The sequence below is a fragment of the Nomascus leucogenys genome, chromosome 4 (genome assembly GCF_006542625.1).
Source record: "Nomascus leucogenys isolate Asia chromosome 4, Asia_NLE_v1, whole genome shotgun sequence".
In the NCBI taxonomy this organism is placed as follows: domain Eukaryota; kingdom Metazoa; phylum Chordata; class Mammalia; order Primates; family Hylobatidae; genus Nomascus; species Nomascus leucogenys.
Window position 1 is genome coordinate 111267021 of NC_044384.1, and position 27789 is coordinate 111294809.

The window sequence follows — 27789 nt, forward strand, 5'->3', positions numbered from 1 at the left end:
ATTTTAAACCCTCTCTACAATGTTGAACCTCCAATTCCACTATCCCCTCACTTTCAGAAGACACATTTGCCTCAGAAAGACAGATGGGGAGAGAGGTGGGGGGTAGGGGGACAGAGAGGTAATAAACATATGGAACATAAAACAAAATCTCCTTAACTTCCTGACATGAAATTTACCCACTTAATTGTGAGGTAGGAGGTGAGACTCAACTCTGGAGGCTGGGCTTAGACACTGGACCAAATTGAGGACTAGTTAAAACAGGGCCAGGATAGAAGCAGCTTTCCATAAGACACCCCACCAGTGTGCTATGTCAGTTTACCACTGCCACGGCAACACCCAGAGGTTACCACCCCTTTTCATAGCAACAACCTGACAAGTTGCCACCTTCATCTTATAAATTTCTTCATAAACTGCCCCTTAACTTACATGTAATTAAAAGTATAATTACTATATTTACGTAAATACGACTCCAGAAGTGCCTCTGAGCTGCTGCTCTGGGCACACTGCCTATGGGGTAGCCCTGCTGTGTAAGGAGCAGTACCTCTGCTGCTGCTATACACTGCCACTTCAATTATAGTTTCTATTTAGCATCCTCCACTCACCCTTGAATTCTTTCCTGGGCAAAGCCAAGAACCCTCTTGGGTTAAGCCCTAATTTTGGGGCTCACCTGCCCTGTATCACTTGTATCTGGACCAATCTATCTTTGCTGTTCCAATGCCTATGCCCCATCTGTTATCTGAACCCCATCTCCCCATATCTCCAAGAATCCCTTATTGTTGGGCATTCAGGTTGTCGTTTCCCTACAATAAAAACACAATGCTTGATGAACTACATTGTAATATACCCCTGGCTGCTTCTCCAGGTTTTTCTTTGGATAATTAAAAGTACAATTGCCAGATTGAAGGGTATGCACACTTCAATTCCTCTGGATTACCAAGTTATCAAATTCTAATATGTGCTCCCACTATTTTATGGTGGCAGACTGCCTGTTTTCCCAAACTCTTACCAACACTAAATGTCATTCTTTTTGTTTCTTGATACAGAGTCTCACTGTGTCACCCAAGGTGGAGTGCAGTGGCACAATATCGGCTCTCTGCAACCTCCATTTCCCGAGCTTAAGTGATCCTCCCACCTTAGCCTCTGGAGTAGCTGGGACCACAGGGGCTCACCACTATGGCTGGCTAATTTTTGTATTTTTTTGTAGAGAGGGGTCTTCCTACATCACCCAAGCTGGTCTCAAACACCTGGGCCCAAGCGATATGCTTGCCTTGGCCTCCTAAAGTGTTGGGATTAGAAAAGTGAGCCAATTATCCTTCTTTTTAACCATCCAATTATTAGGCAAAAGTGGCATCTCATTAATTTAATTTGCATCCTTACTGATTGAGCAAATGATAAACTCTGCCTTGTTCATGGCCATTTTCTCTGTACTTCAATAGTGCCAGGCACATTGAGACACTCAATAAACATTTGTTGAATTAAAAAAAATGAATGTGCTAACCATATGGCAAGTTCTGGGCAAGGTGTTATATTAAATAAAAATTGTAATACAATTAAAGTTGAATATCGTTTCATATGCTTATTGGCCATTTACATTTTCTTTTCTTTTTTTTTTTGGTGACTTGCCTGCTTATGTACATTACCCTATATCTACTGGAGTTTGATATGGTTTGGGTCTGTGTCCCTGCCCAAATCTCATGTCAAATTGTAATCCCCAATATTGGAGGTGGGGCCTGGTGGAAAGTGATTGGATCATGGGAGCAGATTTCCCCTTTGGTGCTGTTCTCATGATAGTGAGTGAGTTGTCTTGAGATCTGATTGTTTAAAAGTGTGTGGCACCTCCTCCCTCACTCTCTTCCTCCTGCTCCAGCCATGTAAGACATGCCTGCTTCCCCTTTGCCTTCTGCCATGATTGTAAGTTTCCTGAGGCCTCTTCAGCCATGCTTCCTGTACAGCCTGCAGAACTGTGAGCCAATTAAACCTCTTTTCTTTATAAATTATCCAGTCTAAGGTATTTCTTTATAGCAGTGTGAGAATGAACTAATACAGAGTTATAAAATCTTAATTCTTCACCCATTATATATTTAAGCACTATGTCCTCTTAACTATTCTTTTCCTTTTAATTTTATGGTTTTGATTAACATAAGTTCTTAATACTTACACAATCATATATTTCAGGCTTTTAAGGTTTCTGGCCTTTCTTGTCCTAATGTTACAAAATATTCATCTATAATTTATTCTAGTAATTGTGTAGCTTCTTTTACTTAACTTTTTAAACTCCTGCCCCTTGAGAATTTATTCTTGTATGTAGTATGACGTATGAATCTAATTTAGTTTTTTCTCAAGTGATTAACCAATGTGTGCTACATAATTTGTTAATCTAATATTCCTTAAAGAATCTTTCTTTGATATTAAATGTACCATTGTCATGTCATATTAAATTTCTGTATTTTCTATTGTGTTTCATTAATCTGTTTGCTTATTCCAGTGTTAGCACCACTGCTATAATTACAGCTGGAGTTTTCTTGGCTATATTTTATGCACTTATTCTTCCAGATGAACTTTAGAATAACTTCATCAAGTTTGCAAAAAATCTCATTAAGATGAGTGGAAATCTGTTAAATGTATATATTAATTTGGGGAAAACTAACTTCTATAAAAGTGTGAAGTTTTCCCATCTATACACAGAATATGTTTCCGCACTTATTCAGTCTTTATGTCTCCTAGCAAAACTGGTTAATTTTATTCAGATGAGTTTCATACATTTGTAGTTAAGTTATTCAAGGGCACTATGTATGTATATATATATATGTAAATGTGTATGTGTGTATGTACATTACAGTAAAATTCAGCCTTTAAAGGCATATAGTTCTATGAATTTTGACAAAAGCATGCAGTTGTGTAGCTACCACCAAATCAAGATAGAGAGTATTTCCATCAGACCAAAAAATACCCTTATGTCTCTTTATATCAACCTTCCCCTCACCCCATTTTCTTGCAACCACTGATATGTGTTTTGTCACTATAGTTTTGCCTTCTCCAGAATGTCATGTAAGTGGGAAATACGTAAACTTTTGAGTCTTTTTTTCTCTCAGCATAATGCTGTTAAGATTCATTGACATTGGTGCACTTATACTCGTTCACCAGCTGGTGAGCTGGTGGACAATTGGGTTGTTTCCAGTTTTTGGTGATCATGAATGTTTTGTGTGTGTGACTGTGTGTGTGGACATAGGTCTTTATTTCTCTTTGGTAACACTTAGGAGTAGAATTGTTGGGTTATATGCCAAGTGTATGTTCAGCGCTGTGTGTACTTTTGCTGCTATTGCAAATAGAATTTTTTCTTTATATTTTCTGAGAGATTATTGCTGTATATATGAAATTTTTGCTTATGTATTCTCTTTTGTGATAGGCTAAAACTTATTTCTAATAACTAAATAAGTTATTTCTAATAACTTATTAGTTAATAAGTTATTAGAATAACTAACTAAATTTAAATTAATTATAACTAATAACTAAATTTAAATTATTAGAATAATTAATAACTAAATTTCTAATAACTAGTTATTTCTAATAACTAAATTTCTAAAACTGCCAAACTTTTTCTAATAATCTTTTCAGTTGATTTTATTATCTTAACTCAGAAATCTAAAGTCATCATAGTTTTGTTTTCTGCTATCTAATATTGGTAATTTTTATTTCTTATTGCACTGGAGAGAATGCCAGACCAATGTTGAATCATAAAAGTAGCAGAAGACATCTTTGTTTTCTGTCATTTAGTAGTAATTTTTAAACTTGGGGTTTATGGATGGGCTTCATGCAGTCTGTGACTTTCCAATTCGATGAAAATCAATTTCATTTTTTTTATGCTTTATGGAGAGTGGGTTCACAATGTTCATCAAATTCATAAAAAGGTCTGCAATCCCCAAAAGGCTACCAGTCACTGCTGTTGAGTTTTTATCTTCCTACTTTATCAGAAATGGTTGTTCAACTTTATCAGCTGTTAGTTTGGAATTCATTCTTCATTCAGTATTTATGAATTTCCTACTATGTCAAACATCAAGCTAAGAATTTAATAAAATAATGTTTTTCTCCCTTTAGCCTGTAAATATAACAAAAATGTTAATAGATATCCTAAAATTAACATTATTACATTTTTAGACTACATCCTGTCTGGCTATCATAAATTATTACTTTAATTCATAGTTAGAAGCAATTTGCTAATATGTTGAGAATTTTTGAATGTTTATTCACTCGTGAATTAATTTGTAAATTTTTGGTGGTGTGTGATTTTTTGTGTGTGAGATTCAGAGGCTTTAATTCAACAAAATGAACTGGGATGTTTTCCATTTTTTTGATTGCTCAAGAACAGTTTTATTAGTATGAAGGTAATTAGCACCATGAACATTTGATGGATTTTATTTTCAAAGATAACTGAGACTAGCTTCTTTCTGAGAAATAATTCCTTGACCACTTTGTCAATTTCTTCTGTGGTCTGTTCAGGTTTTGTAAATCTTCTAGAGTCAATTTTTCTCATTTACTTCTTTAGCAACAATACATATTTGCTAAATAACTACAAATATTCGTCTGTAATTTAAAACAACTTAAAGCCACACACATTATTTTTTACATGTATGTGCGTGCTATTTGATTAACAAAATACACATTTATGTAAAAGCATTTACAAATTCATCTCTTTGTCATGTGTTTCTTTGATCAGTAGTAAAATGTGATGTTCATGATGGTTTTGATATTTAAAATGAGCTCTCATCAAGAAAAATCCAGGGCTTCTGGTGCTTTAAAGTGGATTTTCTTCATGATGTTACTGAATTATCTTTCTATTACACTGAGAGGGTTTTTCTCCCCCAATGGAATATGTGTTGAATGTTTCCAAAGACATTTTGGCATCAGTTGAGATTATGATGTGCTTTTAAAAAATAGTACTTACTAAATGAGTATAACAGTGGGGTTTCCTGCTGTTCCCTTTATTTTGCATTCTTGGAATAAAATATATGAGTTATGCTATGTGAATCTCTTAATGTTGTGGAATTTAGTTTGCTAGTATTTTCTTTAGGATTTTTGCATTTCTGTTTATAGGAGAAACTGGTATACATGTTTTTCCTTCTTTAGTTTTTATATTTTCTACCCAGAGATGTTTTCCAAGAGCACAATCTTGCTTATTCTACACAGCTTCAGATTCACAGTATCTTTGCTTCCTCTTCCCTTTCCCCAGAGTTTCTTACTTTTGGGCTTCCGTGGGGTGAGAGTTCTGAACCAGTGCCTTGCTTGCCAGGTCTTTCTACTTAAAACCTTTTGGAGTAATTCTGCCTTTCTTTCTTCAAACCATTTCTGTCCAGCATCTCATTCTACTGCTGTGGCTGGGGTGATATCCTTATCCTGGCCTTCCAGGTAATGCCTGCATTTTAGAGGCTTGAAGATATGTCTGCACTGGAGTTCTGGGCAATCTTTCCCAGTCCATCTTTGCCTAGAGAGAAAGATATTCTGCTTCTCTCTTTTGAAGATCCAAAAGAGAACCTAGAACTCTACCTTCCTGGCCTAGCAGGCCCTTACACAGGACACAGTTGTGGGAATGAAGGGTGCAGATGAGCATGAGTGAAATAAAACCTCCTCACCTGTTCAAGCACTGTGGATAAGAGCTGTAGCTCTGAGTGGACAGCTAAAGCTTCTCTTTTTTCCTAGGGCAGCAGTTAAATAGAAAGTTGGGAAAGAGGTGTTAATTCTTCAATAGGCATAAGGCCTATTGAAATCAGTGTAGTTTGGAAGTTATAAGTCAGTATCTAATACTATATTCACTCTAGCAGCAAGTGACGATGAGGCACTCTTCTGAAATAAAATGCTCCCTGGATTGTGGGGTGCTGTAGCCTCATATGAATGGTTATTTTATGAACGTCAGACATATATGGACAACGATACTTGATTTTATGTTAACACCATGGCATCAACTAAATTTTTTTCACAAGCACATTAAACTTGAGAAACCCAAGTCTCTGGGTTTTCTCAGACAGCAGTCAATAAATCTACTTCCTTCACCATTGACAAGGATTGTGCTTCCATGTGGCTTGGCTTTAGTAATTGGGGGACAGCCATCAGAAGATGCACAAATTATTCTCTTGTTTGGGGGAGAAAGACGTTTATTAGTTTAGAGAAGTCTCAGTACTTAAAAAAATGAAAATTATTCTATGAAATGATAAATACAATTCAATTTTTTCAAAATTGAAAAAAATGAAAATTATTCTATGAAACTATAAATGTAGCTTCACTCTTTAAAGTGAAACTATAGAGTCAGTTTGAATCCCAGCAGAGATGTCTGCTGGTTATTGACTCCCTTGTGAAAATAAAGCACAATGGCTCAGTTACTTGTGATAATTAATAAACAAAGACTCAATAAAAATGTTTTAAGGACACTAGATGTACAAATTAGACTATAGTGCAAGATTTTCCTAATCTAGGCCTTTAATAAATGCTCATGTTCCAAAAGATTGACACATAGGACATCTTTTTTCATCTACAGTATTGTAAATGATACTTAAGAAGCAAAAACCTATTTATTCTATCGCATATCTACAACTTTGGAGTTTTGGAGCCAGAAGGGACCTTGGGGACTGCTGCCCCAGGCCTGGAAAAATTAGGGGGTTTAGGGGAGACTTGGCCCCTGATGTAGTCTCCAAACTCAGGCCAGGAGTCCTTAGTCCTCCTTTGCATCCCTCTTTAGGAGGGCAGCAGCTGTGTCCCTAGAGGCAAAAAGAACCACTTTAGCCAGGACTTTCTTCCAGAACCATGGGCATGGCTACTGCCATTGGCATGGCTGTTCATTGGTTGGGGAGAAACGAATGCTCATTCCCAGGCTTTGAGGACCACGTGGTTTGGAAGGCTGACCGCTGAGGTCTTGTGGAACCAAGTTATTACTTAAAGAAGAAACATGACCTTTCGGTAATCCAGTTCCCAAGAAGTTTTGATCTGGCCCCAAGCTTGTTCTTCAGCTGGTTAAATTCAGGTTGCAGTGCTCATCCTTAAGTAATCGCTGGGCCCCAGCATCCAGCCAAAGGAAGACATTTAATCCAACTGTAGGGATATGTTTGCATACAGCAAAGGTTTGAATCACATCAGGAGAAAGTATGTTTCTAAAATGGTTCTTCTGCTGCTGGACAGGATTCTGTAGCTCCAATTAGATCGGATGTTATACTGAGGACACTGAGCTGCCACTGATGTCACTGTGTCTACGGGCATATGCACGCACATTCCTCTTCTTTGGCTCCCAAACAGCAGGGACAGTGATGGAAGCCCTGGCTGAGCTCCCCCTCTGTGTGAGGCAAGCCTCCTTTTGGTGAGATAAGGCCTATCAGTAGCCAATTTGGTGGTTAGACTTCCTCACTGCTTATTCACAATACCAAAGTAAGTATTTGCGATTTGGAGATGACACTTTTCTTCTGTTTGTCTTAGTCTGGGTTCCCCCAGAAGATGACCCTGAGACAAAAATTGGGGTGTACATGGCTTATGTGGGAGGCAGTCCCAGGAAACAGTGGCAGAGGAGTGGGGAAGTGGGACAGGAAAGGGAAGACAGTCAGTAGAGAAGACTGCCTTATCAAGTAGTTTATGAAGTAGTTTATCACTGTGGGTGCCTCCAGCTGAGGCAGTCAGTGCATGGCTGAAGCCTCAGAGTCACCATCCCAACTGAAGCAAAGGGACTGGGATATTTACACCCTTCCCATCAGTCACTAGTTAGCGCTTCACTTCCGCTCCTGGGAGTGGTATTTCTCTGGCACTTCTAGCTGGTCTTCTGTGTAGGAAGAGGAGCTCCTGCTACTCAGAGAAGGTCCTCAGGTAGTTGGACTTTGGGCTAGTGTGCACTACCATGGTTAAGAAACAAGGGTGGGGCAGTGGCAGCTTCTGGAATAGTCACAATACCCTAGATCTACTCCCCAAAGAGTGTGTGTGTGTCTGCGTGTGTGTGTGTATTGCTCAGACTAGTGGTTTGGGGTCATGGGGACATCACAGTTAACTCTGATCCTGAAGATGGTAACCTAGGTGTCTGATGTAGTGATTTCCACACTTACACTCTGCATAGCATCAAGGAGCACCAAATGTAGTTACAGACCCACAGCATGACATTGCAAGTGTTGATGGGGATCAGCACTAAGCTGTTCCTTCAGTACCAGCAGATGGATGTTATTTCATGACAGTGAAGCTTATTTTCCTAAAGCTACAATAATTAAGATTTTCTAGGCTCCTGCTATGTGCTAAATCCTACACTACATAATTCATTCCTCACAACCCTATAAGGGGTTATGATTATCCCCATTTTACAAATGAGGCCAAGATGTGTTTATTCAATCAACAGTGAAAACCTGGACTGGGTCCTAGGGATCAATTAAAAAGCAAGACAGACATGAGCCTGTTGACAGGCTGTGAGCAAGTGCACGAACTGTAGGGCAGCCTGGCCACTGAGTGGAGAAAGAATTGGAAGGGCCAAGAAGGGCCTGGAGGGTCAGGAGACCAGTTAGGAGGTGAGGTAGAGTAAGCAGGCAAGAAATGAATCATCAGATTCTAAGTAGTAGCAGTGAGTTAAGCCATTAACCAATGCCACAGAGTTTGCAAACTGCATGGTTTTGTTTTTCTTTCTCCATTTATTTATTTATTTTTGAGACAGGGTCTCACTCTGTCATTGCCCAGGCTGGAGTGCTGTGGTGCAATCATGGCTCACTGCAGCCTCAACCTCCTCAACCTCAAGTCATCTCAGCCTCTCGAGTAGCTGGGACCACAGACATGAGCCACCATGCTCGGCTAATTTTTTTTGTTTTTATTTACTTATATATTTTTTGAGACAGGGTCTCACTCTGTCACCCAGGCTGGAGTCCAGTGATGAGCCTCAACCTCCTGGGCTCAAGTGATCCTCCCACCTCAGCCTCTTACATAGCTGAGACTACAGGTGAACGCCACCAAGCCTGGCTAATTTTTTGTATTTTTAGTAGAGATGGGTTTTTGCCATGTTGCCCAGGCTGGTCTGAAACTCCTAGGCTCAAGCGATCTGCCTGCCTTGGCCTCCCAAAGTGCTGGGATTATGGGCATGAGCCACTGCGCCTGGCTGGTTATGCTTCAAACTCAGTCTAATCCTAAAATGTATCTCAACACTTCCCTGTTTTTAAATAATATTCAATACTTAACCCTATATTTCTGTTTTTCTTTAACTACAGTAGTACCTGCCTGATGGGGAAACTATATATATATATATATCGCTTATATGGCTGTCTCTCTCTCTCTATATGTATATATATACACATATAAATACACATATATATATGGCTGTATGGACTTTTACATGCAAAAGAATATGTTTGCATATTTAATTCACTGACTCATGGAAGACTAGGAAGGCAAGACTTGAATTTTGAAAAGCTGACACATTCAGGAATCTGAATAATGCCAACTCTCTTAATTTCCTACCTAATTAGGGCAGGGGCAGGATGGGGGGCGCTTGTCCAAGTCCCCAGGAAGTCCCCCCAGTAGCTCCTCCTTTCTCTACTGACATTCTGCCCAGGGGAGAATAGCGTACATTGGTGGCTGTGCCTCCAGGAGGTTGCTCCTTGCAGAATGATGAAGGGTGAGGTTGCATGACTCACAGCCTGGCATGCCACTGGTACAGCGAGAGTTTTTAGGCCTTGGGACCATCAGGCAGCAAAGCCAGTAGGAGATAGAGCCATTGTAACAAAGAATGCGATGTTCTCCAGTTACCATCTGGCTCTAAGCTCCAGCGTACAAATCTGACCGTAATGCAGCATCAGTTCAAGTAACAGAGAGGATCAGAGCCCTTACCATCTGCAATAGGTTGGAGTCCATATCCCAATGAGGGGCTCCTCATGGAGACTAAGCTCCCCTCTCCAACTCACAGACAAGCCGGGGAAAGATTTATGGTTATGGAGGGTGGGATGGGAAAAGTGAAATACAGAGTCTGAGGTGTTGGAGGGTTCAGGGGCTCAGCCCTGGGTAATGGTCTTCACTTCTTCCTCCACAGGACCCCAGCTCGGCTGCTGGGCAGATGAAGGCAGCTCCTTCACCCATGCATGTGCATTACCAGCAACTTCTTAGTTTACACAGTATATACTTGGGACAGAGAAAACACCTGGGAGGTTTTTCTCTAACAGAATCATCACTCTGAAGATAAAATAGAATCTTTGGCTCATTGTAAAGGAAGGGGCCTGTGATTTAAGGCCAAGCAGGTTTGTGATGCAGCCTTAGCTCTGAAACTTACTAGTTGTGAGCCTTGGGTAAGGACCTCAGTGACCCAGCTTCGGTTTCCTCTTCTGCAAAAATGGGCTGCTTCTATTTCAAAGGGTTATTTAAGGACCTAATGAACATGTGTACAGGCACATGCACAGAGGAGACACAGAGGAGACACTCAACAAATATTAGTGTGTTCCCTTCCATTGGAGGCTGGCAGGGATATTCTGACTCTAAAGTGGCAAGTCTAGCATAAATGTGCTTTGAGAAGCTGTAGAGGAAACCCCAATGCTGGAGGACAGTGGGCAGAGCACTGACTACGGGGAGGGAGTATGGGATTCTTTTATGCCAGAGGTTGAGTTTATCTTCTGTGGTTTTCCAACTGTGTCCTTTGGAACTCAGGGGCCTACAGGGGGTAGGAAAAGGGGAGGAAGAGTGTGGATCTGAAAATCAAGTGGTTAGGGCTTTGGGTACCCTAAGATAGGAATAATTTTTTTCTGTGTGAAACACTGGGATTCCCATATAAAGACTGTTTGAAAAAGGATTCCAAGGCTAAGACAAACAAACAAACCAAAATCTGAAAACTGCAGAGAGAAACAATCCAGAAGGCCACTTTGAACACAAAGGCTCCATAGCATGGAGCAGAGCTTCATCAATGATTAAAAGAGGGGTTGGCTAGATGACCTGAATCCATGGGCAAAATTCCTCAGGGAGAGGGTGGAGCAGGAAATAATACTGATTTTTACCAGTGAGAGGGATAAGGGGCACTAAATCATAGACTCAAAGCCAAGGGGCTGTCTTGATGAAAGATAGTGGAAGGCAAAAGTTCTTGGGAAACTTCCATGATACTGTTTTACTGATTGTTCCCCCTAGTGCAAGTTAAGAAGGGTTCTCTTAGGCTCTCCTAAATGCACAGGGATGGGCATTTTAGAGAGAGCTCTTTGGGGACCCAGCACCCCTCTGCACCAATATAGAATCTTTCTCCAATACCCCATTGCAGAAGCATGAGCTGTCTGCAGGTGGCTTCACAGCCCTTACCTTCTTTAGCTCTTCCTGGACGCTCTGGCTGTTGTCTTCAGAGGACAGACTTTCCTTCTGGTTCTCAGATTCTGTCTTGGGCTCAGACTCCTGATCCTCCCCTGAAGAAGTCTCCTTTTCACTCATTTTCATTGCTAACTCGTACAGCCTGTTTCTCCGTTTCTCCTCTGTGGTGTCTGTGAGAGTCCGGGGGTCCCGAGCCTCATTGCTGATGTCTGTCTCTGATAAGTCATCTGACACCTAAATGAAAGCCAGAATCATGAGATGAGGAGCCCTCTGCTACAGCCATGTTGCTTCTTATTCCCAATAACCCCTGAGTAAAGGAACATAGGAACATATAGTCTAGGAAAGTAACAGCTTTCTTACCTGGTCTGCTGTCTCTTCAGATGGACTTTTAGTTTTTACCTTTACTTTCTCAAATGCATGAATTTGAGAAGGTAAGCCTCTTTACTCAGAAAAGTGTTTGAATTCATTTTTTTTTCATTCACAGACTACTCTCTGCGCTCTCATCATGGGCAGCACTGTGCTGGTGCAAAGGATGCTTGGAGAACCTGACCAGCCCTTGCCTGGGCCAGCCCTGTAATGAAGGAGACGCACTAAAACGTTCCATATTAACTTTTAAAAATTGATACCTAATAATTGTACGTATTTATGGGATACATGTGATATCTGATACATGCCTACATTATGTAATGATCAAATCAGGATAATTAAGACATCCATCACCTCAAACATTTGTCATTTCTTTGTGTTGAGAACATTCCAAATATACAATAAATTATTATTTTTAGAGACAGGGTCTCATTGTGTTGCCCAGGCTGGAGTGCAGTAGCTATTCACAGACATAATCCCATCACTGATTAGCATGGGAGCTTGGAGCTGCTTTGTTTCCAATCTGGGCTAGTTCACCCCTCCTCAGGCAATCTGGTGGTCTCCCACTCCCGGGAGGTCACCATATTGATGCCAAACTTAGTGCGGACACCCAACCAGCACAGCACATTACAGCCCAGAGCTCCTAGGCTCAAGCGTTTCTCCTTGCCTTAGCCTTCCAAGTAGCTGGGACTACAGACACATGCCACCATGCCCGGCCCAAATAAACAATAAATTATGTTAACTACAGTTCTCCTACTGTGCTATCTAACATTAGAACTCATTCCTTCTATCTAACTGTATTTTTGTAACCAGTAACCAATAGGGTGGGAATGGAGAGGAAGAGGTATTGGCTAATGGGTACTAACTTTTCATGGTGGTTCAGTACAGAGAAGATGATGTTTGTGGCTGGGATGTGGGGAAGGGAAGGGATTCTCACAGCCCATAAATAAGCACTTGATGGGAGGGGTTGAGGATTAGGGAAAGCTTCCCTGCAGAAGGGACTCTTGAGTTGAGATTCAAAGTTAACAGTCACCCAGCTAAAAGGGAGAGAGGGAAGAACAATATTCTAGGCAAAGGGCGAAAATTTTGAGATGGCGCAAGGACCTTGCACATATGTAAGGAATATTGTTTGACATTCCCTTAATAATTATATCTCCTGCTCCAACCCTCCACTTGCTGAATATCTCCTAAACTCCTTCTGTGAGTAAACCCTTTACCAGGCCTGGGGAACTCCAGAAAGACATAGAGAGTATGACTCTTACTCTATTCTTGGCCTTCAATTAGACAGATGTGTGTTGAAGTGTTCATATGTATATAATGTGGCATACAATTGGGGTCACTGTACCCAATTTTACTTTTTGAGTTTCCTCTTGGAGTTGTTTTATCTATTTGTAGGGTTTGATATTTTATAACTTTTATTCTCTTAGAGGGCTTCTGAAGAACAAGAAGAGAATTTACTTATTTTTTAAATAAAATATAACTCGTTACAATTACCATATGGGTTCACTGGACTTTTTATAAATCTAAGATACATAACGGGATCTTTGTGATCGTATTTTTTCTATCTTTTGAAACATTTTGCTATTTCATCATCCAGGGAATTATTTTTCATCATTACTCACCCTCACCAATTATTCCCAATTATGCTAGAAAAATTGAAAAAATAAATAGAATAATGAAATTGCCTAGAAGGATGATTCAATAGTGACATAAATCATCACTATTTTGAATCTGCTTTTAGCTTTCACTGCATACAATTGAAAATTCCAAAAACTGACAGAGAACAACATTTCACAATCATTAGATGACTCAGAAGATGAATTCAAAGAGGACAGCAGGTCTCTAGATTCTAACAATAATGGTGAAATTGGTTATATTATTGAAATCTCAGACTGAGAGTCTTCAGATGACAGTGTCCTAGGTGAATTTTCTCAAGCTCAAGAATTGATGAGTAAATATTATCAACAATATTAATAAGGATAGAAAAGAAGTATGGTCTTTTCATCCAGTTACTCATTCAGCAGGAAGGACTTCATCACACAACATTTTGCAGCAATAATCTGGGTATCTTGTTTTTTAAAAAGATATGTGACACGTTCTTTCATACTTCGTTTGTGTATCAATTTTACTTGAGACAGTTTGTAATTGGATAAATTCTAAAGGGAGATGTCTATCCAAAGGTGATTAGAAGAAAACAGATGACATAGAAATGAAAAATATCACTGAATAATTAAGAGAAAAACATCTATTGGAAGTGACTTTTTTTTTCTGGTCCCGAGTGAAAATCAGTGATGAGGGACACATGTGAAGTAACCTGTGCTCCTAGCATGCTTGAGAAAGGGGAATTCCTTTGCCTGGGATGTGGAGGTGGTCCACAGGAAGAATGACCTCTGAGCAGGTTCTCAAAATAAGAGGAACATTTTAATACGTCGCCATGGGACAGGCATTCTTGATGTAGAAGCAGCAGGACCAATAGGACCCAGGGTGCATGAAGCTGCTTGCATAGTTAGAGGGATAAGGTTCAGAAGTGGAGAGCATGGGGAGCCAGGTGGTATGGAAAAATCAGGCCTGGGTCGGTCTGCAGAGGGTTAAACACCAGTCTAAGGAATAGGGCTTTAATTATCAAATAGATTTTCTGCTACTGTTGTAATATGCACTAAATTAGCCAGGAAGTCAGCAACTGGTTACAAACTCACCCATGGTGACCTTCTCTTTTCATCTCTATACATGGAACTGTCAATTCATCTTAACTCTAGTTTACTTTTATTAATATTAAGCTTTGGCCTAATTATTGCTTGAATATATAGACCATGAAAGACTAATTTACAAGGCTAAAATAGTTAACTCAAAAGATGAAACCTGCTTAACATGATTTGTCCACATTTCATGTCCATTTATCACAAGAAATTATGTGATTCAGTCTACATCCAGCAAACACGTGTTGAGCACCTACTATGTGCTAAGCACTGTGCTTTACTGGGGCTCAAAGGTGGGAGTGACACTGTTCCTGCCCTACTGGAGTTGACGGTGTGGTGGAGAGAGGAACATTGAACCAGACAATTGTAACACACTGGGGAACAGAATAGCCACATGTAAGGGTTTGATGAGACTCAGAGGAAGGGCCCTTATCTGGTTGGTTGAGGTGGATATTGTCAGAAAGGGGAATTAGAATAGATAACTGAGCAAATCTTAAAGAATGGAATCCTAAAGATTATCAAGACATACCTCAAGTTTTATTGGAGCAGCAAGAATCATAATGCTAAGTGATGGTTCTTGAGTTCACAGAAAGACAAATCGTATGCACACAGATCTGATGCCCAGATGAGATACCATAAGCATAACTGGAAGCATCATTATTAAAAGCCACAAGAACTTCAAAAATAACAGTATTATTTGGCCATATAATATTCATCAAGTAGATTAACAAATATTTACATCTCCAGATAAAAATAGGTATTTTTAGCCTGCAAAAGGTTAAGCAATCCCTGCCCTATGTTATAAACTCACACATATTTCCCCCCATGAGCTGATTTTAATTTTCATGATAGCTGAGACAATAAATGCTAAGTTGGGATCTTGGCTGATATGGAGTCCATGGATGGGCCTCTGTGGACCCCTGATATTGTTCACAAACTTTGGTACGCATGCACACTTTTCTAGGATGAGCATTACTAGTTTTCATTAGATTTTCACAGGGGTCCATGCCTCCAAAAGGCTAAGAAATACTGATAAGAATAAACCTACTTCCTAGTAAGACAACAATAGATGGGTACATGTTGATTGAACAGGAAATGGGGAGCTTACAGTTGAATTCAGAGAAAGGAGCAGTGAGGAGGTTTGTGTTTAAAGCCAGTTGGGAACCAGAATTTAGAGAAAATAAGGGTGCTGCTGAGTCTTCAGCCAAAAAAAAATGCTCTTCTACTTCAAAGGGACCCCGATTATCACAACAACTTCACGGAAACACCAAACATACTCACCGTGTTGGACAGTGAGGGACATAAGCAGATCACAGAGAAGATTATGAACTCAGGGGAGAATCCTGAGGAGCTTTTGCAGGGAGGGTGGGGGGCAGTGGGAAATAATGAAATTCCTTATGGGCAAGCGGGATAACTATGAGCAATGTCTGTATCTGGGTACAAAACATTTTAAGTAATCTGAAAATCAGGGTTGCTTGCCCACTGGGGTGGTGTCTCAGACTCCCCACCTTATAAATCGGTATTTGTACGTGTAATGGGACATTATTTTGAAAACAAGAAAGCAGTGCTTTTCATTTCCCATTAAAACTGCATTCCCTTGTGTCTTCATTTTCTTTTTTTTTTTTTTTTTGAGACGGAGTCTCGCTCTGTCACCCAGGCTGGAGTGCAGTGGTGCAATCTCGGCTCACTGCAAGCTCCGCCTCCCGGGTTCACGCCATTCTCCTGCCTCAGCCTCTCCGAGTAGCTGAGACTACAGGCGCCCGCCACCACGCCCGGCTAATTTTTTTGTATTTTTAGTAGAGACGGGGTTTCACCGTGGTCTCGATCTCCTGACCTCGTGATCCGCCCGTCTTGGCCTCCCAAAGTGCTGGGATTACAAGCGTGAGCCACCGCGCCCGGCCTTGTGTCTTCATTTTCTTAGGCTAAACCATAAGCATTTTACCCCAGGAAAGGTGACTGTAGATCCAGAACTGATCATTGATCAGTTCACTCCATTAGCTGTTTAGGGTAACAAAAGGCTCAAAAGACAGATTTTGTGAACATGGACAGAGGGTTTCTAGAGATGAATCTGTTCAAAAGCCGAATTTCACTTCTCCTTCTATTGAAATCCAGAGAGAAGCAGCCTTGCAGGATGCCTATGACCTCTCACCCCCTACCTCATGATGATATGGGGCAGCAGAATCAGAGTGCAATTACCCCTGATAAGGGGCTTCCAAGGGAGGCCGAAGGGGGGCTCCAGGGTCCCTCCTGGCACCTGTGTGGCATAGAGGGCACCCAGAAGCAGGGTCATGGAAGATGGCTGGTGACATTGTAATAAAGTAGCTGTCGTGGGATTGGACAGCCAGGGCCAGGTAGCTGACATGTGTGAGAACCACTCTGGCGCCCATGGAAGGGCTGCTGGCTTCTGATGGAGCAGGACAGGGAACAGACCAGATTCCCAGGTCTTAGAACATTGGCAGCAGATGCCAGTGAGGCAGAGAAATGACCTGAGGAGCAGGGTCCCCATCACTGCAGAGTCCTGCAAGGACCCAGAGGACACCATCTAGCTCTAAGATGCCCCGCAACCATGAGGACCCTACAAGCTCCCCAATATGCTCTCGAAGACATCGAAGGCAGAGAAAGTGGAGGGTTTGGAGGACTGATTATTTACCTAGGAAAGGCAGGTTTAACTGGAAAGAAAAAGGAAAATAATTTAAATCACAAGAGTCCAAGTTTTCTTTGAATTGGTTGATTTACATTCCTAGCTAGTCAGAATGGGGAGGCTAATGGGGAAGTTTAAGGCAGTTACTAAGGAACAAAAAGTTGCCTCTTCCTTGAACACTTAAATGTAGTGTGTGGCCAGGAGTGGTGGCTCATGCCTGTAATCCCAGCACTTTGCGAGGCTGAGGCGGGTGGATCATTGAGGTCAGGAGTTTGAGGCCAGCCTGGCCAAAATGGCAAAACCCCCTCTCTACTAAAAATACAAAAATTAGCCGGATGTGCTCACTTGAACCGAGGAGATGGAGGTTGAAGTGAGCTGAGATCATACCACTGCACACCAGCCTGGGCGACAGAGTGAGACTCTCAAAAAAAAAAAAAAAAAAAAAAAAAATATATATATATATATATAAATTATATATATATATATAAATTATATATATATAAATTATATATATAAATATTACATTATATGTATTTATATATAATTTATATTATATATAATTATATATATTATATAATATATAAATATGTATTATATAATATGTATATATTTATATATTATATAAATATATATTATATAATGTTTATATATTTATATATTATATATGCAATATATAATATATAATAAAATATATATTATATATAATATATAAAATATATATATTATATATAAATATATAAAATATATATATTATATATAATATATAAAATATATATATTATATATAAATATATAATATATATTTATATATAAAATATATAAACTAAACTATATATAAAATATATAAATATATAAATATATATTTATACATAAAATATATAAAATATATATTAAATATATTCATATAAAAATATAAAATATATATTTATATATAAATATATAAAATATAAAATATATATTTATATATAAATATATAAAAATATATATCAATATATAAAAATATATATCAATATATAAAAATATATATTTATATATAAATATATAAAAATATATATATAATATATAAAAATATATATATATAAATATATAAAAATATATATATAAATATATATAAAATATATATAATATATAAAATATATATTTATATAAATATATATAAAAATATATATCAATATATAAAAATATATATTTATATATATATATATAAAAATATATATATTTATATATAAAATATATATATTTATATATAAATATATATAAAATATATATATAAATATATATAAAATATATATATATTTATATATAAAATATATATAAATATATATAAAATATATAAATATACATTTATATATAAAATATATATAAATATATAAATATATATTATATATAAATATATATATAATAAATATATATTTATATATTTATATAGAAAATATATAAAATATGTAAATATATATATAAAATATATACAAAATATATAAATATATATTTATATATAAAATATATACAAAATATATAAATATATATTTATATATAAAATATATACAAAATATATAAAATATAAATATATATTTATATACAAAATATATAAATATATATTTATATATAAAATATATAAAATATATATAAAATATATAAATATATATTATATATAAAATATATATAATATATATTATATAAATATATATATAAATATATATATATAAATATATATATATATTTATGTGGAACTTGGAGACCCTGGCTAAAAAGAAATGCATATCTTTAAACACTTAACTATGGAATACTCCTAAGATAAGCCAATATAGTTTCTTAAACAAGAGACTTCTAATATGTTTTCAGTGGTGTGCAAGTTCTTTACAATAACCTTACATTTTGGTTTTCATCTCATTGATCACCTAAAAAAGAAGCATGTTCTGGATTACCTGGGCCTCGGCCCCACAGCTGGGTGCTGCTGTGTGTGTAAGCTCTCCATTCTTATATCTGCATTTATATTTACGGTGGTGCCAACATTTTTCTTAAATTAACAGTATTTAAAGTTTAATGCATATTTTCTCAAACTGGAGGTCTTCTAAAAATTCTCGAGGAATTTATTGAATTCTTCAGCTTAAGAAACAGAAGGATAGAAATAAATGGAGAAGGGCCAGGCGCGGTGGCTCACACCTGTAATCCCAGCACTTTGCGAGGCTGAGGTGGGCAGATTATGAGGCCAGGAGATGGAGACCATCCTGGCCAGCATGGTGAAACCCTGTCTCTACTAAAAATACAAAAAAATTAGCTGGGTGTGGTTGTATGCACCTGTAATCCCGGCTACTCGGGAGGCTGAGGCAGGAGAATCGCTTGAACCTGGGAGGTGGAGACTGCAGTGAGCCGAGACTGCACCACTGCACTCCAGCCTGGCAACAGAGCAAGACTCAGTCTCAAATAAATAAATAAATAAATAAATAAATAAATAAATAAATAAATGGAGGTGAGGTGAGGTGATGGGGATATGAGTGGTGGGGGAAGAAGGTACAAGACATTTCTCACTGCTGAGCACACTGTGTGGGTGCACACTCTACAGGGCACTGTGCACGGGATGTCGCACTCAAACATCCCAGCAGTTCCGGAACTCTGTATTGATGAGGACAAAGGCTGAGTGCACTGTCCAAGGTCACACTAGTGGATGGCTGAGCTGAAGGTGACCTGACCCTGAAGGCCAAGCTCTTCTCTTACACCAAAACAAGACTGGATGCTCCAAATTAAACCGTGCTCGCTAAAAGGAAAACAGCAGAGCCACAAAGCAGGGAGAGAACCCAAGAGGCAAGGGGTTTAACCTCTTGTTTCAAAAAAGGGCTTAAGGGAGTGAGAAGATAATTTTTCTAGAATTCTTTCTGGAGATGAATACCCTGAGATTTCCTTAGAACATTGTCTTTACCTCAGTAACCCCAGTGATCTGTGCACACTGAAATCCAGCCTACTGTAATTAAAAAATTTTTTTTCTCCTATTTAGCCTCATCATCTTCCTTATAAAAGCAACCCCAGTCTGAGAAAAAGTTTTTCATAGAGGCTGTCTTTCACCTGCCAGTTTGTTTCAGGAGGCAAAGGGCAGGCTAGGCTCTGGGCTTTCTCCACCTTTTAAAAAAGAGTCCAGATAAAGGATAACTTTCAACAGTCACATGTTAACATTTGTTGAATATATCCTTGTGTCCTGGTGGCTCTCCTCATTCCTGTTGATGAAAGATACCGAATCTGACCTAAAAAACAAAGTTTCTGCAGCTTCCTTTTAGATTTTATTTTAGTAAACTTCAGAGAAAAGCTCCAGCTTACAGGTTAAACGACTCTAGGGCACTCAGTGTGGCAAATGTACATAGTTTTCCTTGCCAATCCTTTGGCACAGCTGTTCAGAGGCTGGAGACAAGCGGATGAGTTGTGGGGCTGCTGGACTCTGCTGCTGATCTGTCTCTCCCAGAGGACTTGGAACATTTCTGTCCCTGGCGTCTAAAGGTAGAAGTTTTCCCTCTTCCAATGCATTGCTGTTCACCTAAAACTAGTTTTATTCACATGCTGTGAATAAGGCATTTGTTTTCCTTATAACTGGTGTGATAACAGCACCCAGACACATACACAAATATACACCAAACCCCTGGTCAGTGTCACACAGTGGAAATGGAAAGACGCCATCTGGAATCTTATAGAAATTAATATTATAATACATTTCCTATTGCCTCAAAGAGAGTCTCTCAAGGTTCTCTCATGGAGAACCCACCATGTGGAAGGACCTGCCTGGTTGGTGGAATTGCACAGAAGGTATGGGGACTAACTACCTGGTGATGAATTTGGTGAAGGATGTTATGAAATCTTAGCACCAGGATGTCATCTGGAAGGCTTATTTTTTAGCTTTTTTTTATTACAGATCAGTTGCCTTGGTACATAGATTCCATGATTTCTGAGTCCTTCATATTATTACACTGATTTTAAAAAAACAAACAAGTGTGAATCTAATCTGGAGCACATCTCCCAATCTAGGAACCAAAACCTCCTGACTTGGTATCCACCCCTCCTCTGTGTGTTTTCTCATTGCTAATCTCCTATCTGATGGAATTAGACTATGCTGTTTGTTGAAAGGGCAACCACTTAGTCCCCAGAATTATGGCAATTCCATATAAAATATCTGGAAAATTGCTAGCCTGGGCTTTTCAGGTGAATGTTTACATGAGGAATGGGCAAATTTAACCCATTTATGCCTGAGGTTGCAATTTTTTGAATTTTTGCAATCAGCCCTTGGCGATGACCTTGAGCAGTCAGATAAATAACTCCCACATGCTTAGTGTTCCAATAAGGGAACATTAGGCATAATTCAGACACAATTATTTTCATACTGGCCACAATTGTTCTGTTGCTTTGTGGAGAAATCTGTTAGGAATAAAGCAGCACTAACAGTGGGTTTCACTTTCATTTTTTCTTTGACTCAGGATTGTGATAGGTATACACTAAGTTATGGGATCCATGGATTTGGGTGGTGATTCAGAACCTGGGCCTTAATGCCAGTGTGAGAGTCAGGGTCAGCAGGAAGATTTCCTGGCAATCACGTGATGACACACAGGGCAGGGGTTGGAGTGAAGGGACTGAGTGTGCTCTAGACCCCTTTCTCTGCATTGGCCCTGAATGACTTGCTATCCATTTGAATGAGCTGGGCTTGGGTCCCTGCCATATGGAATAGAGAACTCAACATTTTCTTTCATGGAATTGACGTGGTTTTATTGCTACATACAAGTAAAAGCCATAGTTGATAGTTAGCCCTGCTATTTAGTATCTACCTAAAAGAAGGTCCCAAATAATTTAACTATTGCTACAATAAAGTGATCATTTTTGGTGGATAATCCTTAACATCCAACAGACTCATATTTAAAAATCCTATATAGAGAGGCTCCAGACAGGCTCCCAATACTCCCCAACATTGAATATAAAACTTTGTTGCATTTATGCACATTGTTTTCCTCCCTAGAGAGAAGACCTAGAGCGGGCTTGTTCAACCCGTGCCCCATGTGGCCCAGCACGACTTTGAATTGAGCCCAACACAAATTCATAAACTTTCTTAAAACTTTACAAATTTTTTTTTGCGATTTTTCTTTTAGCTCATCAGCTATCTTTAGCATTAGTATATTATGTGTGATCCAAGACAATTCTTCCTCTTCCACTGTGGCCCAGGGAAGCCAAAAGTTTGGATACCCTGACCTAGCATACTCATTAGGTCCTCAAAAGGGCCTATGATAAAAAGAAAATGTAAGAGGCATCATTTTTCAGCCAGTGTCTCATTTTCTAGACATGTTCTCTGCAACCAGTTTATCTTGGAAGGCACTCCTACCAATTCTTTTTCTCCAGGGGAATCAGTTGACAGACATGTGACTAAGATTTTTCTTCTGAGGGGTATTTGGTCACACCTGCTCTAAAGTCCTTCCAGGCTATTGTTTGTGCTTGCTGGGCTGCTGTGGACGTGGAGGTAAGTGGTGAGGAATGGGGGAGCAACTGTGCCTCAGAGCAGCTCTGCTTTCAGCCATATTATGATTTATCTTCTCTTTTATTTTTGTGGGAGATACAACCTTTGGTACAAGTGAAAGTGCACTCTGCTGCCTTCTCTTTAGATTTCATTTAAGGGAAGCTTCTATGCCTAAAAAGATTTGAAAATCAGGGTGGAGAATTGAAAGGCAGAGGGGAATGATTACCCTTTGGTCTGTGTACTGGAAATAATTCCAATACAGTTCTGAGTAGATTTTAAGGCCTTGCCTGGGGATATTCTCTTGGTACAGTTCAGAGGCAGGCAAACCTTCTGGGAGCCCCAATGTTCTCAGGGGAATGTCACTACTACCTCCAACTCAGCTTACTGCCAACATGCATGCCTCACAAGCACTTGTCAGAGAGCATCCCCTCGAAGGCAGAGCTCCACAACACTCACAAAACAGGGAGGGGAGCCGTGGGGAGGCAGCCTTCCCCTGCTCTCCATATCCCCACACTTAATCCTGGAGCAGCCCAGACAGCAGAGGTCAGTGCATTTTGGCCCCTCATCAGCCTGACTTAATTGAACAGTGCCTGCTGTGAAGTATTGGCCAACACTGAGTGACATTATGAGAAGCAGCCTCCAGAGTGTGAATCCATGGGAGCAGTTTAGAGCAGGGGCTGCTGTGGTCTCCATCCTCTCCACAAGGATCCACAGGATGAGTTTCTCTTGGATTTCAGCTCCGAGAGCAGCATCCTTTAAGGAATGGATTTATTGTTCTACTAGAGCTTCCATGACTCGGGGAGCTGCTCATGTCACTCTCCTTCTATTGTCTTCTAGTAACTCAGAGACAAATTTTTGGTATCTCTTGCCTAAGATTCATTCCATCAATTTTGTGAACGATCATTACTCCTAGCTTCATCTTATCTTTCCTACTCTGGTTTTCCCTTTGTCCTCCTTTTCATCATATTTTTATTTTATTTTCCCCTGTTCATATTTATGTAAGCCACTTTTTTTTTTTTTTTTTTTTTTTTTTTTTTTTGAGACAGAGTCTCGCTCTGTCACCCAGGCTGGAGTGCAGTGGCACGATCTCGGCTCACTGCAAGCTCCGCCTCCCGGGTTCACGCCATTCTGCCTCAGCCTCTCCGAGTAGCTGGGACTACAGGCGCCCGCCACCACGCCCGGCTAATTTTTTTGTATTTTTAGTAGAGACGGGGTTTCACCGTGGTCTCGATCTCCTGACCTCGTGATCCGCCCGCCTCGGCCTCCCAAAGTGCTGGGATTACAAGCGTGAGCCACCGCGCCCGGCCGTAAGCCACTTTAAATTATTTCTGGAGCAAGGCATACACCTATTAAATAAATGAATATTTACAGATGACTAGTTATAAAGAACTGGTAGTTTCTCACTATGGCAAGACTCTTAACATATTTTTAAAGAATAATTAGAACCTAGAATGCTAGGTGGGAGAAAGTTTACCCCAAGAAAACAAGTTTCACTAATGAGTATAACAAAAAATGAAACATTGGAGGAAATTAAAATAGCGCCTCCTGCGATCCTGAAGTCTCAATCAACAAAAAATCAGCAGGTTTCCATTTTAAAATGGTATCTGGCAAACATCTTTCACACAAAATTTCCACCAAAACTGTGTGGGAAGATACAGAGAAAGATGAAAACCCACAACACTAAAAAGCAATTGAAGTCTGTTTGTTACCAGTAAATGAATGGCGAAATTTTTATTAAATACAAGGCTCACGAGTGCATCTGGAGATCCATTCACTCTCTACCTTTTCTAAGTAGTCACAATAATTGTTGACCCTCCTCCCAGTATTCTCTCAACCTCCAATCTTGGTCCAGAAATATTAAGATAAATGCTCACCATAAAACAAAGCAAAACAAACACCAAACAAACAAAAACACAACAGTTGAGCCTTCTATTGTGGCAGTGGGACTTTTTAAGCATCCGAGGAGAAACTCACTTCCAACTCCCCTCGGTGCTTCCCTGTTTTATAGCTACTTAGAAAATGTATTTACTCTAAAATATTTAGGTGGGTAGGAGGAAGAACTAGCCATGGTACCATGTTGCATCCTGGGAGGTGCAGTGATAAAGTGTAAGCCCTGGGGTAGAGACTACAAAAACCATGCAAAGTGTGTGATGGTGTCTGTTGTTTCTAATTCATTCATTCATTATCTATATATTCAATACTGTGGCTAGGTTCTTAGCTGTCCGATCAGAGAAGCATAATGCGAGGCAGTAAGTGTATAACAAAAATCCCCTATCTTAAGCTAGCAGAGTGGAAATTATTTGAGGGCATTAGATATTGGCAAACAGTGAGGGTGGGGATAGCATTATCCTCATTTAAGAACTGCTAACAGGAAAAGTTAATGTGGAACCCATGGAAAAATACAGCAGAGAGAAGGAAACAAGTTAGCCTAAAGGCATCATGTGAATTTTACTAACAACCAGGACACAGTGTCTGATAGCAGTTTTGCATTCTCATTAGAGAGTAATAATACAGATTTTCAGTTAAGAGGTATAAAAAGCTGTAAGAGTTCAGCACTTAGACTAAAAGACTACAGGATAAGGTGAAATGGGGAGACAAGACAAAAGACTGCAGAAAAACTGAAAACACTGAAGCAGACATAAACTTGCATTTAAAGTCTAGACTTACAGAATTACACTTGCATTAATTCTGCAACAGCAGAATTAATATTCAAAAGAGATGGGGTTTTAGCCCATCTATGTCCATCAGGGGGTTGGGTTTAGGAGGATAGAAGAGTGTGTTCAGCAGTTTATGTTATGGATTGCATAGAGCAGGGGGTCCCCAACCCAGGGGCCACAGACTGATACTGGTCATTGGTCTGTTAGGAACCAGGCTGCGTAGCAGGAGGTGGGCAGCGGGTGAGCCAGCATTACCACCTGAGTTCCGCCTCCTGTCAGATCAGGGGTGGCATGAGATTCTCAGAGTAGCGCGAACCCGATTGTAAACTGCACACATGAGGGACGAGACTTGTGCACTCATTATGAGAATCTAACTAATGCCTGATGACCTGAGGTGGAACAGTTTCATCCTGAAACCATCCCTCACCTCCCACGACCTGCCGCAATCCATAGAAAAACTGTCTTCCACAAACTGGTCCCTGGTGCCAAAAAGGTTGGGGACCCCGGGCATAGAGGCTCAGTGTGCAAAGGTATGTGTCAAGTGAGTGAGGCCAGGGATAAGGTAGAGAATGTGAGAAAGGACTCCTGCTTTCAGCTGACCTTGTCTGCTAATCCTGGCCCATGAGGTGAAGCATCTAGCAGAGAGTGAGATGACAGATGTACTTTGCATCTCCTAACATGAGTCCCTCACAAGACTCTAAAAAGATAGGAATTAGGAAAACTACAGAACAATGAAGACAACAGTAAATAAGGGTGGAAAATTAGAGAAATGAAGGGAAATGAATGTGACCTTCAAGAGACAGGACCTTGTCTTATTAATGCCCAGAATAATGCATACATACACATGCAGTTTTGTCTCCAAAAAACAGAGAACATGTGTTCCTTCTAACCACACATAAAACATTCACAAAAACTGATCATTTATTAAATCATAAAGGCAGTCTCAACAAATTTCCAACATTAGCAATTATGCAAGCCATATTCATTATTCATAATGCATACTAAAAATTAGTGACAAAACCAAAACAAAATGCAAAAACAAAGCAAAGTGTTATCCATCTCACTAGCTTAATTTGATTAAAATGAGAATTACATTGGAAATGATCAATTACTTGGAAAAGTTTGACAATGGGCACATTGTATATCAAGCTAGTGGGGTGGAAACAAAACTGAATTTGAGGGAAAATTCATTAGCTATATTGGAAATATATACGAAATATTTTACATATCAGAATATATAGAAAAACATGTATGAAAACAAGAAAGTAAAAAAGAAGACATTAATAAATATAAAAGTAGAAATTAACAGACCAGGAAGCAAAAATAAAAAATCCCTAGGATTAATGAATGGAAGTAACAGCTGGTTCTTCAGAAACACCAGTAAAAAAATAAGACCGATAAGTTCAAGCAAGAAAAGAGGGAATGATAGAGAATGAGAATGAGAGCAAGAGAGAGAAAAAAATCTATAAACCAGAGGATGCATAATTATAGTGCAGAGAAATTTTTTTTAAAACATGATGAGAATATTAGGTATAATATTATATCAATACATTTGAAAATCTAGATTAAATAGATGATTGCATATGAAAATGTAAATTACTAAAGTGGATTTAAGAAGAGTTACAAAATCTAAATAGTCTAACAACCAAAGAAGAAATCTATAAAGAAAGTAAAAGATCTGTGCCTATAAAGACGCAGCAGGCCTAGATAGCTTAAAAGGTGAATTCTCCCAAACTTTCAGAAAATTATTATGTCATATAAAGTGTTCTAAAAATAATAGAAAATAGAAAATCCTTGCCATGTTCTTAGTATAACCTGATACCAAACTGAATGAGATAGCATCAAAATGGAAACCAACAAGTGGAATCTGGTTTTTATTAAAAAAAACCATAATCAAGTAAAATTTATGCAACAAATGAAAAGATTATTCAAAATTGAGAAATCTGTTAATGTGATTTACAACATTAACAGATTATAGAAGAAAAAGCTGGCCAGGCACAGTGGCTCATGCCTGTAATCCCAGCACTTTGGGAGGCCAAGGTAGGAGGATTGCTTAAGTTCAGGAGTTCAAGACCAGCCTGGGCAACATGGCAAGACCCCATTTCTACAGAAAAATAAAAAGAAATAGCTGGGCATGGTGATGAACTCCTATAGTCCCAGCTACTTGGGAGGCTGAGGCTGGAGGATCTCTTGAGCACAGAAGGTCAAGGCTGCAGTGAGCCGTTGTGCCACTGCACTCCAGCATGGGTGACAGAACAAAACACTGTCTCAAAAATAAAGTAAAATGAAATAAAAATAAAAAAGAAAAAGTCTATGATCATCTACTGCCAAAAAGCAGTCACATTCCTGATTTAAATTGTTTAGTAAGTTAGGAATAGATAATTTATCATTTTGATAGTATCTAATAAACTTAGAGCAAGCATCAAACTTAATAGTGAAACACTGGAAGCAGGTCACTAAGGGTAGCAGCAAGACAAAGGCAAGGTGCCAGATATCATTACTATGTCACAGTGTAGCATAATTTGTCACCAATGCAATAAAACAAGAAAGAGAAATAAGTATACATTACAGGAAAAGATAAGTGTCATTACTTGTTGACAATATGATTATCTATCTGGAATAGCTAAGATGATCACCCAAAATACTACTGGAACTGAGAAGAGAATCCATTAGGGAA

The 27789-nt window shown here is 39.0% G+C and overlaps 1 protein-coding gene across 5 annotated transcripts in view; it reads right to left on the minus strand.

Annotated features, from left to right (window-relative positions):
* Nucleotides 1-27789, minus strand: part of MYRIP (myosin VIIA and Rab interacting protein) — a 460077-nt gene that overhangs the window by 49159 nt on the left and 383129 nt on the right. For 3 of the 5 annotated variants that reach the window (XM_030812079.1, XM_030812078.1, XM_030812082.1), the window contains one exon: nt 11269-11508. In XM_030812079.1, coding sequence (XP_030667939.1) covers nt 11269-11508 — 240 coding nt within the window. Of the gene's footprint in view, nt 1-5627; nt 5691-11268; nt 11509-27789 lie in introns of all 5 variants that reach the window. The other 2 variants (XM_030812077.1, XM_030812080.1) reach the window with 1 other exon arrangement.